The sequence below is a fragment of the Tamandua tetradactyla genome, chromosome 1 (assembly GCF_023851605.1).
Source record: "Tamandua tetradactyla isolate mTamTet1 chromosome 1, mTamTet1.pri, whole genome shotgun sequence".
NCBI classification, from domain to species: Eukaryota; Metazoa; Chordata; class Mammalia; order Pilosa; family Myrmecophagidae; genus Tamandua; species Tamandua tetradactyla.
The window spans coordinates 101,726,378-101,740,311 of record NC_135327.1 but is presented as its reverse complement, the minus strand read 5'-3'; the positions used below and the strand labels follow the sequence as shown (position 1 = coordinate 101,740,311).

The 13,934-nt window shown below is 40.6% G+C and overlaps 1 protein-coding gene across 4 annotated transcripts in view; it reads right to left on the bottom strand.

Annotated features, from left to right (window-relative positions):
• The window catches only part of RAPGEF5 (Rap guanine nucleotide exchange factor 5), a 221,612-nt gene that overhangs the window by 4,639 nt on the left and 203,039 nt on the right, over positions 1-13,934 (bottom strand). For all 4 annotated transcript variants that reach the window (XM_077122137.1, XM_077122145.1, XM_077122151.1 and 1 more), the window contains 4 exons: positions 13,464-13,514; positions 12,599-12,686; positions 6,860-6,924; positions 2,447-2,501 (listed from right to left, as the gene is read on the bottom strand). In XM_077122137.1, the coding sequence (XP_076978252.1) occupies positions 2,447-2,501; positions 6,860-6,924; positions 12,599-12,686; positions 13,464-13,514 (259 nt within the window). The remainder of the gene's footprint in view (positions 1-2,446; positions 2,502-6,859; positions 6,925-12,598; positions 12,687-13,463; positions 13,515-13,934) is intronic.

Sequence of the window (13,934 nt, the reverse complement as noted above, 5' to 3'; positions counted from 1 at the left end):
GGGAAGTGCATCAGCAGAGTCTACAGAATTTAAGATATGGCCAACAGGCAAAGTAGGTTCAGAGAGTATGTATATGAGCTAAAGTCTGCCCAAAGAAGGGCAAGGCAAGGTGTCTTCCACTCACAAATCTGGGGCGGGCAAAGAACGGAAGGGCTACAAAAGACACATCTGTGCCATGCTAGTGGCAGCTCTGATGAAGAACCAGAGATAAAGCAGGCTGGTCAATGGTGCAAGCCCATTTCCAATAGAAAAATAAACACACACACATATACATACACACACAAAACAGAAGAAAAACTCAGGGCCTGGGGAGACTGGCTCGGTTGTGCTGTGCTATGAGAGCATAACTGTGAGTGACAGTGAAAATTCTGGCTTCTGGGGAACTATAGATGGGAAAAGAAGGCTGTAAGCCCAGACTTGAGCTTGAGCAGAAGGAAAGAACACTATCGTTAGTGAGGGAGCCCCCGGGTCTGGGCATTTTAATGCAGTATTTATTCTCTTGGTGAAGACTCTTTTTTTATTTCCCTGTGACGAATATGTTTTATGAGGAAATAATTTCAGGCTTGCATGTCATGGGCGGCTTGTAACTCTTAAGTTTAATGGAAACAAGTCTTCTCAGTTTCAGCAAACGAAAGTGCCAGGAGTCACACAAAATTTTTACCATCTCATTTGTCTGAAAGTGACCAAAAGGCTATGGTATTCTGGCTTTCTGAACACTTTCTCTGGAAGACACTGAGAGATTGCTTTTGGTTGAGAAAACATCATGCTACAAAGATAATTTTGTGGTTAATTTTTAGACCTTAAAGACATGGCAGAATAAACAGTCCCAACCATGACAAGTGATACTGGCACGGTAATTTATAAAATGGCTTGTAAACATTATTGTATTTTACCCTAAATGTTGACATTGGTTTATTATGGCTACAGAAACTGTCAAAATGAATTTAGATAAATTAATCCTAAACCCGATTTTTAAAAATATATAAATATTAGAACCTGAATTGGGCTGCTGGTTTTAAAATTTCTCCTTTGCTTGTAATAGGAGGGTCAGGGCAGGTTTAAGGACAGCCAGCCCACGTGACCTTCCTGGGCACACCCATGGCTTCCAGGGACCAGAGTCCCTTGTCTTAGGACTAGCTGAGCACCCACTCAACATTTGGGAAACAAAGGAGGAAGAAAGGAATATGAACCTGTACTTGACAGCACTGTGCTTGGAAATTTGAAGAACTCTCCATGACAATGCTATTGTTTTTAGAGCACGTAATTGTGAACTTAGCGGAGAACTATATAAACACATATTAATGGCATTAATTAATGTGAATACTTAGAAAATTAGGTAAGCATATATATATTTGTCCCTTTCAACCAGCACCTCTGTAATCCATTTAGAAGTTCAGTTGCTAACTTGCTTTGTTGGGGGACAATAATACCTTTCAAGACCAGCACTGAACAGGAACAAAACTGTTAATAGCGCTTTCCTCGGGAAGTAGTACTTTGATTTTCTACTTTACATATTGGAAAAAATTACAGGGAGGCTGTTTTATTTAATAAACTAAGTTTTACTTAATGGTCACCTGTAACTGATTTATAATTATTGAACTCAACTTCCTATTTTTTATTGCCTGTTATAGAATCTGCACCAAACAAACGAAGGGCATGGATGGGCAAGGAGGTCAGCCTGAATCCTGGCTCTGCCAGTTACTGGTGAATGGTTCGCCTCTCGGAGACGCGGATTTCTGCTCTGCATTCACAGGGTAAATGACATCCAATCACTAGTGTCCAGGATCCCCTGTCCCCGTGAAAGTTCCGTGCGCCCAGTAAAGTGGATTTCCTTCTTTCTTGCAATGTTCTAGCACCATTTAGACATAGTGTAAATTATACCTGGGATTTAAATGGGAACAAATATTGCTACGTACATTAGTCTCAGTGGGAATTCTATGAAAGTGCCCAGAAAAATACTTTTTTCAATTGAGAGGCAGCTTTAAGGAGGAAGTCTGTAATGGAGAGGAGAAAATATTCAGAAAGGCTGGGCTTTAGGCACTTGAGTAAACAAGTCCTACTCCAGGAAGGCCTCAAGCAAAGAGGTTGGGGACAGGGTCAGCCCTGATAAACTACCGGTAGTTCTGTTCCAATACGCAAGCAAAGCAAGACTTCGTGGGGTCAGGGATGGGGGGTGGGGAGCTTCTGACCATCTAATATGACTCTGCACAGGGTATACTTGTGGCCATGTGAGCATAAAAATCTGCCACATCTTGCTTTTCTCTGTTTCCTAAACATGTGGTGATGAAACAAAGAGAGACTATATCGTATGAATACAATATGCCCACATATATTCATATCATACTTTGTGATCTGTTTAAATTTATCACCACCAAATTGTTGTATGGCCACAGTCGGCACCACCGTGTCGTAAATTTACATTCCACATCTGACTTCAATTACTCACCAAACTGGCTAGTCCTGCAGTGTCTCAGGGTTCGAACGGTGTCTGCAATCATGTGCTGGAAGGTAGAAGAGAAAACACATCAATAGAAGGGTCACTTGGGGTGTTGCTGCTAGAATGGATGGCTAGGCTAACACCTTTGGGTGTAAACAGAAGAGCTGTATTTGGGGCGGGATATAATTTTGTTTGGTTATATCGAGCTTGGATTATAAATGAATATTTGGTCCTTGTCTACAGGAACAGTGGCTCTCAAACCTGGCTGCACAGATTCTGACTAAGCCACGGGAAAACACATTGTAAATAAATGAAGCACCCCAACCCTACTTGCCTGTCCGAATTTGCTTATACTTCTCGCTTCAGTCACGCGTCACCTTCTCTCCATGGAGCCTTTCTGAGACCTCCCACTTGGACTTGGGAAGCTGAGCTCTCAACACTCCCACTGCTCTCGGTACGGAGCACACTGCCTCAGTGTAGCTGTAACTGCTGTTAGCTGTGTCCTCCCCTAGACCAGGAGCTGCTGGATGCTTTTTAAGGCCGGGCCCTACCACAGCCTGTACACACAAACTCCCCACGGGCTTGCTGAATGGACAGGGATGCGAGTGGAATCAAAGTATCTTAAATGGTGACAGGAAAGGAGATATTTATGAAAGATGAACATTTTCTAAAACATCAGTCTCTTTACATAAACTATTTTCTGGTTATAATTTGCACACGCTCCTAGAGTCGTCACTATTCCACTCCATTCTCTTTCTTTAAAGTTATCACTGATCTGTAGGCAAAAGTCTTCTGGAACTTTTGGTTGCTTTTGACAAGCTCCCACCATCTCCTACTATCATAACTGCAAGTCTTCTAGCTGTATCTACTGTTTTAAGTTTTCCATGATGAAGGAAACATAAAAGTTAGGAAGAGTTGCTAACTTTTGACCCACTACAGTTGCTCCTACAAAGCTGCCAGAATAATCTCCAAATACAATTTTCATCATGTTCTAGTCCTCCAGAGAATCTGCATTAACTCCCTACCTTGTTTCATATCAAAATTCAAACTGCACCCTGCTATGCCAGAACTAGCTTCATGCCTCATCTGGCCCTTCAAACGTCCCCACGTAGGACACTGCTTTTCATGTCCCGCCAGCACACACTGGACTCAATATGGCCCACATACAGCAAACTCCCAATCCCTCAATGAAATATTGCTGAAATAATAATTTTAAAACTAAAAACTGTATAAATCCAGCAGAACTATAGAAACATCACTTGCATATGATCTACTGACTAAACTGCCCTCACGACTAATATATGTCTACTCCACAATGGAAAGTTAAATAGGCTGCATTTGCAGAGGACGTGCCACCTGACTCACGTCTGTGAACGTGTTGCTAAATTTCTGTCTCTCAAATAACTGCTCCATCTTCTAGCTGTCTTTTAACTAAAATTCTCTTTAGGAATTGAAATCTCAGGATAGCTTTCTTGTTTTTTAAGCTATGGCATCACATTGATTTCTATCATGTGCCATTTGTATAAAGCAGAGCTAATGCAAGGCTCAGCTCTGAGTGTGCCACTGAAACCTGAGTCATCTGTTTCCTGAAGTGGGGGGGCAGATATGGTAAAAGATGTTCTTAATATTGAGAGGTGAAGGGAAGGAAAGAGGAAAACATTGTTTCCTCGTTGTTTAATAGTGTGAGTCTGATACATTTAGAGATGAAGAGGCAGAAAGGAACTCAGCCCAGGGAATAATGGACATCTTATCAGACCCAATGGGCACATCTGGGTCTTCACGTGGTCGACTTTATGTGTTGGCCTGCTGCAGCCAGATAAAGGGAATGCACCGAATCATCTGTTCTCTGGTTCAAGCTAATATGCACCATGAGAAATTGGCTTCTCATGAGTTAATTCATTCAGGCGCTATCGGTTCATTATTGTAACAGATGATCATGCTTTAGCTTAAATGAAATGCTATCCTTTGTTAAAAAACATTCCCTTGAAAATACTGACTCGACTAGGAAGGTCAGTTTCTTTCTCTGGCATCTAAGTATATAGCATGGGGACTTGTACAATGTAAAATTGATTTTTGTCTTTCTGGAAAAACTTCTAACTTTACTCTGTTGTCTGCAAGCAAGAAGAGGTCAGCATGACACACGTTGTGTCTTAGGGGCTATCTATTCCGAGGACCAGGTCCTCACCACCCCCAGATCCATTCTCATTAGAAATGGCCATGCTAGTGACCACCTAGTAGCTTTGAGCCTGGGTGTGCTAAGGGTCTGCTGTGTGCATGCATAACTGCTCCATCTTCTAGCTGTCTTTTAAATAAAAGTTCTCTTTAGGAATTGAAATTTTTTAAATAGAATATAACTTACTTATGCCATGCTATCTCCTTACAAATTATTAAAGAACTAAGGGTATAAACAATTGCTGTCCTTAACAGAAGGACTTCAGATCTTCTTTGTTTCAGTCTCTACAGTTAGTCTGAAGTCTTGGCATGTATGAAAGCGAGATCACAGGCTATACTAGCTGGCATTAAAAAGCTTCTGCTGGGTTGGTGGAGAAAGGCAGGGAAGGGCTGATCAGAATAAAAATTTTTGCTTTAGGAAATTGTTCTCTCACTTTGGTGGTGGTGTTTGAGGGGAAATGACACAATGAACTTAGCCAAATCTCTGGTTTACTTTAGGAAGAAAGTCAGCCACCAGTTTGTCCTTAAGAATAGACAACCGGCAGCTTGTAAAGAGTGCAACTGTTCTTCCATGTCCCCTCCAGGTTAGACAGAGAGAAAATGTTACTAGACCCTTCCAGGGAATTCCTCCTGGTGGGACAAACCTCATTTCACCTCTTCATACACGCCCTCCAAAGCTGATTTGAAATTCTTATACAGTTCCGCAAGCCAGGAGAATAAGTGAATATTGACCAAAATTCATATTCTTACAATCATTTCCTTAATACCAAATACTGGAGATTAACATATTTAGAGACTACAGTTTTAGTTCCTGGAACCTAAGACCTTTGGTTACAAACAGATAACCTGTGAACTTCAGAACAGCACACAGATCACAACCAAAGAGTAAGTACAAAACTTGAGCACTGTAAATATTCATTTCCTGCCCTGCTGGTTGAACTATAGGATCTAAACTAACTTGGCCTTGATTGCCAAGAACTCAGCGCAGAGGGAGACTTTACAAGTTACAGATGTGCCCACGCTAAACATAACCATGAAACAACCTTTCTCAGAATGAACACCATGGAGGAAGGTTAAGAGATTCCAATAAGCCTGCCTTCCAGAGTCCAGGTGCTTGGGTTTCCAAGTTGTACAAGGGCCGACCGCGGTTACCTTTTTCCCTACCCTGTGTGGAGCTGAGCTAACCTGACGATTACAGCAGAGCACTTCGGAGAAAGGTCAGATGTCAAACTGCATTTGGACTTGTCGGTTTTGTACAGCCCTTGGGCCCTGCCTCTCTCAACCTTCTCTGAAAGGCCTCCCTGAGTCCACAGGGGACAGGGATCAGTTCCCTTAGGAGTGCACACAAATCCATTCCCACTCCTGCAAAGGTCACGCAAAGGCCATGGTCTACTGATAGAGGTCACTGGCATCATGTTCAACCATGAAGGACAGTTTAATCTATGACACTGAAGTTCATCTGTCAATAAATCCATTCCTCTGCCAATCAATGGGCTTTCTTCAATATTCCTATTTTACAGCTGCGCAATTCTTACAGGTAACTCCTGCTCTGTCCAAGGGAGGTCAGAAAGGCTCAGAGGAGCCCACTGCATGACCTGGGAACGTCTTAGGGGATCCCACCGTGTGACCTGGGAACGACTTAGAGAAAATTGAGAGAGAGCTATTTCAGTAACCCGTGGGAGAGGACTGAGCCGGGGTGCTCTCTGTGGTGGCAGAGCCGCTCTGCCTGCAGTGCTCAGAAGGGCACTTTGTGCACAGGCAGATGGGGTGGCTCTTCCTTGTACCAGACCTTCCACCCTGCACCCTTCTCCCAGAGTAGAGAACTGGGAGACAGACATCTCCCTATAGAACCCGCTCCTCCTGAGCCTCTGAGCAGGGCATGCTGAGACACACAGAAGAACCTGAAAGCATAAGAGTTAGCCTCATGAGTGTGGATTCCTTCTGACAGTAACCTTACAGTTTTATTTCTGATCCAAAAAGATTCACTCAAGTACTGATATTAATCCAATTAAGTATTGCTTTTAAAAAGCAAAGCAGATTTTCATTTTAGTAGGCAATCATATTTGGTTCTTGAAACCTTGTAACACACTTGTTTTAAGCAAAATGCATTTTATTGGCAATGCACAAGATGCATAAATAAGCTTCTGTAAATCACAAAGAGTTCCTACGTAAACCATTTGTTTCCTGAGGCAGGAAAAAAGCATCTATTTCTTCTACAATGGGAAAAGGAAAGTAATGAACTTTACATACCAGCTTTTCAAAGTTGACGAGATTATCCAAAAAAGTTTTATTTCCTTCATGAATAAATGTTACATCTGAAAATTAAAAATAAAAAGGCACATGTGCCATTAGGAATGGATCATGAATCAGGGCCTTAAGAACTCTAGAAATAATAGAACTTATAAACTTTTCTTAAACATTATGCAGTACCTATGGATTATTCCATGCATTTGGCAAGGCAGCTTGAAATTGAGTGTGTATATAATATTCAGTGTGAAATAATTCATGTTTGTGAGGAAGAATTATAGCATTAAAGAAAGCATATATTTTGCACTCATAATGTAGTGTTTGCCTTTAATCTGCTTAATGTAAGATAATGCCATTCCATAATTTAACTGGCCCATTATGTTTCTAGGCCAGAACACTGAGGAGAAAAAAAATGGAATTCTCCAAAACAACAGGGTTTTACCATTTATGTGTTTGCTCTACAAAAATCTCTGGGACCTGCTTTACTTAAAATGTTAAGATTTACATTTTGGGTTTCCACAGCTGTTGCCTGAGTCTGTCTCAGGAGTGAGGAAAGAGGCAGATTTGAAAATGGCAAGATTTCTGGCCCTACTTGACTGGCAGAAAGCATCACTGACAAAATAAGAGAAGGAAAGTAGGATGAAGGTGCATTTTCAGAGGAAGGGAAAGTTAAATTCGGTTTGAGACTCACTACATTTAAAGTGATAGAGGACATTCAAATGTAAATCTCCTTTTGGCTACAAGAAACACAGGAGTGCCTGCTTCAGAAGGAAGGATTTGGGAACTAGTTAACAGGTAGCAACTGAAACTCTGAGAACACATTTTCATAAAGAAGCAGATCAGAGGGTGAATAACACAGCATTAGGAGAAATCCTCAGAGACTAGAGATCAGAATAAGAAATAGGCTACAATTTAAAGAGCGTGTAAAAATCACATTATATCACAGATATGGAGGGCCAACCAAACAAAAATCATTTTCAAAACTCTTGTCAAAGAATTGTAACAAATGTACCACAATAATGCAATGTGTTAATAATAGGGTGGTTTATAGGAACTGTTTTATGCATGATTTTTCCATAAATCTACAACTTCTCTAAAAAAAAAAAAACCCAATAGAAAAGAGAGAGAGAAAAACGTTAACCTTAAGATTTCCTATAACTTGAAGGTAAAGCATCTGTGTTTTTTTTTTGCATGGGCAGGCACCAGGAATTGAACCCAGGTCTCTGGCATGGCATGCCAGAACTCTGCCTGTTGAGTCACCACAGCCCACCCAGCATCTGCATTTAATCAAGGCTTTTACACTGCTGGCCCCAACAGGGCAAGGTGAGATAGGTGTTTCAGGGTCTGCACATTCCCTGTGCAAAAACCCACCTACAACACACGGGGCTTGAAGCTTAGGCCGCTGGAACCAGTATGTTGCCACGGATTGAACCCTTCCCAGAGCATCCCTTATGCACAGCTTTCAGCACATACTGCAACATTTTCAGGAGGTGTCTTATTTTTTTAAAAGAATGTCCTAGTAAGAAACCAATCTGCCATTAATTACACAGTCTATGGACAGCCTCTCTGGATATTTTATTACCTTTCACAATTTTGCTTTCAGAAAATCAGTGCAAGCCTTCATTCTGTGATATATGTACAAAAGAGCAGTCCACACAGTTAGCTTTTACCTTTTTTTTTTGTTTTGTATAGCAAATAAAACACTATGTGCACTCTATCTGCAGTAAACACCACCCAAAAGCCTAGCCTCTGCTAACTTGCTGAGAATTTCAGATTTCAAATGCCCTTTTGTGGTATTCCTTGGTCTATTTCCCCGGGGCTATGAGGTTTGTCATCCCTCCCTATTTCCTGAAGGACGAGGATGGAGATGGTGACAGTGATGACAGCTTCCATCTACTAACGGCATCAGACGTGGCTCTGAGTGCTTTACCTGCAATACCTTCCTTAGTCCTCCAGAACCCAGAAGGTGAAACCCTGGCAGGAAAGAATGTGAAGAAACCAGGTAGGGTCCAGAGGGCTTCCGCAGCTGGCTCACGCTCACACAGCTACAGGTATCAGAGCCAGGAACCCAACTCAGGGGCTTGGTCCTCTCTCCCTGTGGTGCCTCTCTGGGTTCCTTAAGTTGAAAGGACTTGGACATTTCCCATTGTCAGATACAGTCAACTTGCAGAATTTATGGCTTATCAGGTACCTCTGCAACATTTAAAGTTTTTCCCTCAGCACTCTGCGTCTCTATTTCCTCCCACCTTAGGGGTCCCCTTAACGTCTGGAGCTCGCAGTAGCACTGGCTCTTCTACAGAGCGCTGGGGTCCGTCAGGCTGATGTGATGGAAGAATAAGACGGTGGGGGTGAGGGGGTGGAAGGAAAGGTGCCGAGAGTCCTGGTGAGCAACAGGTGAGGTGATGGCCCTGGCGCCTGGACTGGGTGGGGCCGGAGGAGCGGAGGAGTAGCTGGAGGGGCTGGAGGGACTGCAGCTCGGAGGAGAGGAAGGGTTCAGTGGCTGCAGGATTTGACGCATTGAATGCCAGGTGAGTTATGAGAAAAGAATGAAACAGATGAAGGGGTCAGGTTTCAGAACTTAAGTCACGAGGGATGAAACAGTTCCAGGGAACTAACTATGTCCAAGGTGCAAAAAATGAGCCCCTCTAGGCCCCTTTCACTTGCAGACATCTGAAGATACTTTGGAGTTCTCATAAAACAGAACTACTGGTTGAAATGACACCAATTGAGTAGATGTCATCTGAAAGAGGGAGGCGAAAATACACAAATATCCCAATATAGCTCTCCTTCAAATACTCCACAAATCTGCAAATAACCTCCATCCCACTTACCGTGAGGACCCCCTTCAGTCACCTCTTGATGATTATTTACCCTGGTGGAAGAACCTCTGTCTTCCAAAATACCACACACTGTAGAGCACTTAGTGGCTTTTTTTTTTTTTTTTTTTTTTTTTTTAAAGAGAGAGGGAGGAAAGGAAGGAAAGACAGAGAAGGAAGGAAGGATAGAAGGAAGGAAGGGAGGAAGAAAGGGAAACATTTTTTAAACATTTTCTTGTTTTTATTATATTTTGTTTGTTTGTTTGTTTTTTTTTACATGGGCTGGGGCCGGGAATCGAACCGGGGTCCTCCGGCACGGCAGGCAAGCACTCTTGCCCGCTGAGCCACCGCGGCCCGCCCACTTAGTGGCTTTTTGTTTTGTTTCGTTTTGTTTTTTGCATGAGCAGGCACCAAGAATTGAACCCAGGTCTCTGGCATGGCAGGCGAGAACTCTGCCTGCTGAGCCACCGTGGCCCGCCCACTTAGTGGCTTTTGACCTGAGGGTTTCCCTGACCCTAAGCTCGGCGGGACCGTTTCCTCCACACTGCTTTAACGTCTCTAAATCAATTTCCACACCGGGGCAGGGGACAAAGTGGATAAAAAGGCAAGACATTCCCTGGCAAATAGTAAAGCTGATGGCTGGAAGGAGCCTCACGTTGTATACTTGTCTATAATCTGCATGTTTACTGGGAATTGACTATTTAAAAAAAAAAAGACACACAAGAGGTCTTATTCTTTTTAGACACCTAAGGAGTTCAACTTTGTCCTATTTCTTTAGTTAAAAGCAGCCCAGTAGTAGGCACAAGAGAAGGGAAAAAAGAGTCTTCATTAAAAACTAAGATGGTTGCTCTAAAAGAGTTAATTGTCACTTTATTATGCAGTTTAAAAATCCAAGACAATGTTCCTTTTTTTCTGAAATTCTATTCTCAGGCATGATACCTACATATATTTAATTTTCAACCTCTTTTTCTTTGGGAATTATTCTATACAAAAATGGGGAAATACAAAAGTACAAATAATGTTTACTTTTAAAGTGACAAAAATGAAGATAAAGGAAAAATAAATTCAGTGCTTACTGAAACTTGAGAAGACATTTAATGAAAAAAAGAAAAAATATTTAATTTACTGCTTGTTCTTTAAGAATCACTAAATGTATTTTCAGAAGAAAAAAGAGAAATTTGTCTTGCTGCCAACAATGAGGTCTAGAGAAACTCAGTAGAGCAGAAAATTGCATCCAAGCTAAGATGTAAGTATGAGACACTTGACTGCATTAAATATTTTTTTTTGGAGAAAACCACTAATGTATAGCAGAATGCTATGCTCATACTTAATAAAGTTAAAGAGATTGTTAACTAATTTCTCATTACTTTAAAAATATGTTTCAAATTTTTTCTTCTTAAACTTTCTTTTCCAGATCTGTCCTCTCTCATTTCTTACTGTGCCCATTTGTATCTAAATGATTCTGTATTACTTACCACTTACCCCCTCCCCCACCAATGCCAGCCCCCATTGAAGGCATTTTATTTACAAATAAAAATCATAGGCCTGGGCCGGCCATGGTGGCTCAGTGGCAGAGTTCTCACCTGCCATGCTGAAGACCCAGGTTTGCTTCCCAGTGCCTGCCCATGCAAACAAACAAACAAATAAATCATAGGACTCTTCTTATTTTGCAAATAAAAATTGTAAGCCTGAACAAACTTATCTTAAAAGCAAATCAACATGAATACTAAAATGGACTTTTAAATTATTCTTTTGCCAGTGTAATATTTCCTCATTTCATCCATCTACATTTGACAGAATATTCACAGCTCGAATGAAGCATTCTATGCTTTTCTAAATTGTCTTAATATCATATTTTTGTTTCTTGGAGATGCTTGCTCTATATTAGATGAAGACTAAATGTGTAGCTGTAGGGACGCATGTGAATTCACAATAATTCTCCAAGCTCAGGTTGTTCTTGAGTGAAGCTGGAGATGGAATCTCATCTTTACTGCTGGAGGGGAATGCCAGGGTGGTGGGACGACCAGACCAACCAACAATCCAGTTTCCATGCAATTCAGTTCCAGAATCACACTTATGGTTGTCCTTGGGGCCTGACCCAGCAGAAGTTAGAGGCCTCTGAAGGTAAAGGCTGGATGAAAGAGTATTCTTACAAAATCCTTTGAAGGAATCAAAGTGTAGCCAAGAAAGATGCCTAACCCCCTTTCTCTGAAAAGCACATCAGTAAGGACATGCGAATGAACGTCAGTAGTGTAGGCCAGACTCCAAAGAATTTCCCTTTCATTAATCCCTTTGGTTTAAAAGAGAGACCAATGAGATCCCATTAGTAAATTTAACTAACGCCATCATGAATTATTTGTTGACTTACAGAAGAGAAGCCCATGGACTATTTTTGAACTATCAAATACTTTCCCAACTGGATTCCACACTAGAAAGAAGAAAGTATATAATCTACCAATAATTTTCATAGACTCTAGTGCTCATGTTGACCAAAGATATTTCTCAGACAGCTAGCAGGTGGTGGGCTATGTCTGGCAATTTAGATTGCAAATGTAGTGCATGATTGATTACCATCTGAGTTTTTTATGCAGCCTTACTCTTGGATGAATTAAACGGATTGTACCATCAAAGGAAATAATCGAGTACTTAGAAACACAATAAAATAAAAGCACAAAAGTTTCTCATGCAATATTTTATGAGTTGAGTGAAAATGCTTCGATGGCTTCTCAAGCAAAATTAAGTTTTTTCAGTATCCCACAAAGAGTTGAGTATTTTAAAAATCACAAGCACACACAATTAGGTATGAAATGTCAAGACTACTGTAAGGAAATAAACTGAAAGACCATTTTTTTTGCCCTCTATAGCTAAGAGTGATAAATTCCTGGAAGATGGGATTGCATAGCACAAAAAAATAGAAAATCGTTACCTTTAAGCAATAAAGGCATGAAAGGGATTTTTGGTGGCTTCATCTTTTTGAATGCATCTCTGTAGGCTTTGTGATTCAGGGAAGGATCCTTCCGAACCAAGCAGATTGAAAAGAAAGAGAAAAATCAATATGCTATAAGAAACCATTCTAAATCCACCTTTGCTATACAATTTGTACATGATTTAGATATAAAAAGGTTTGTTCTAAGAATGAAGTAGATAAAGGTTTCCTAGGAGAATAAACTCACTAAATTAGGACAGGAAATCCAGGCAATGAATGAAACTCAACTTACTAGTTTACAATAATGGGAAACGACTGCAAAAGAGAGACACCTTTTGATTGCCCTATTATTTTCCTCAAAAAGGTTCTTTAAGCACAGTTTTTCTGCATAATTTTTATCATGAGGTAACCTCAAAGTCTTTTGTTAGGTACACTGCAAAGAAAAACTACCCTCATAATGCACAGACATTTTAGAGAAAATAAGAGAACACTGTTTTATTGTGTTCTGAAAAGAACCGATAAATTCTGTGCCTAAACCTAAGAAATGTTAAAAAGTAGAAAAGAATAATGCATAAGACACTAAGTTGCACACTACATACTGCTTCATTTCCTAGGCTTTGAAAAGGATTTCACTTAAAAATGTGCCTTCTGAAAAATCATACCAAAAGGACTATCCTTACACATTTTTACACAGAGAGGAAGAATTAACTGTTGGTTTGCTTCTCTCCATAAGGAGCTATTGTCTTTGTATCACAATCTAAGCTCCCTGACACTGTGGAGTATAAACAGACCACCGAAATCCAGAAAGAAATTAGACACCAACAATTAATTTGAAGAATAAGTCCCCTTTGGCCCAAATACTTACTGTTAAACTTTCAAGTTCAGAGAAAAGTTTCTTAAATTTCCCAGGGATTTTCTAAAAACAAAACAAAACAAAAACAAACAGAAAAGGTCACTGAAGTCAGTTATTCTGAGAACCAGAAGGGTGTGTTCATGAAGTTGTGTTTTCACATGTCTCATTTCGGAACGCAAATACCTCTACCCCGCAGTTGTACTCTGATTGCCTCTCAAGGTGACTGTCCTTGGGAATATTGCTAAAATCAGTTTAAAGTAATAGCCACATGTGTCAGAAGTTAGCTGGTTAGATATTTCACATACTGATGATTGTTTTAAAAAAACAACTTGGATTTCAGTTTCATGTCCCAACTTCGACATATACTCTCTTTTTCTTAGTAGTTTTGTTAAGTGAGAAATAAAAATATTGCCTGACTTTTTAAAAAATATAAATGATATAATTATATGTCACACCAGGGAGTTAAGTAGTGAAACCGAGCAT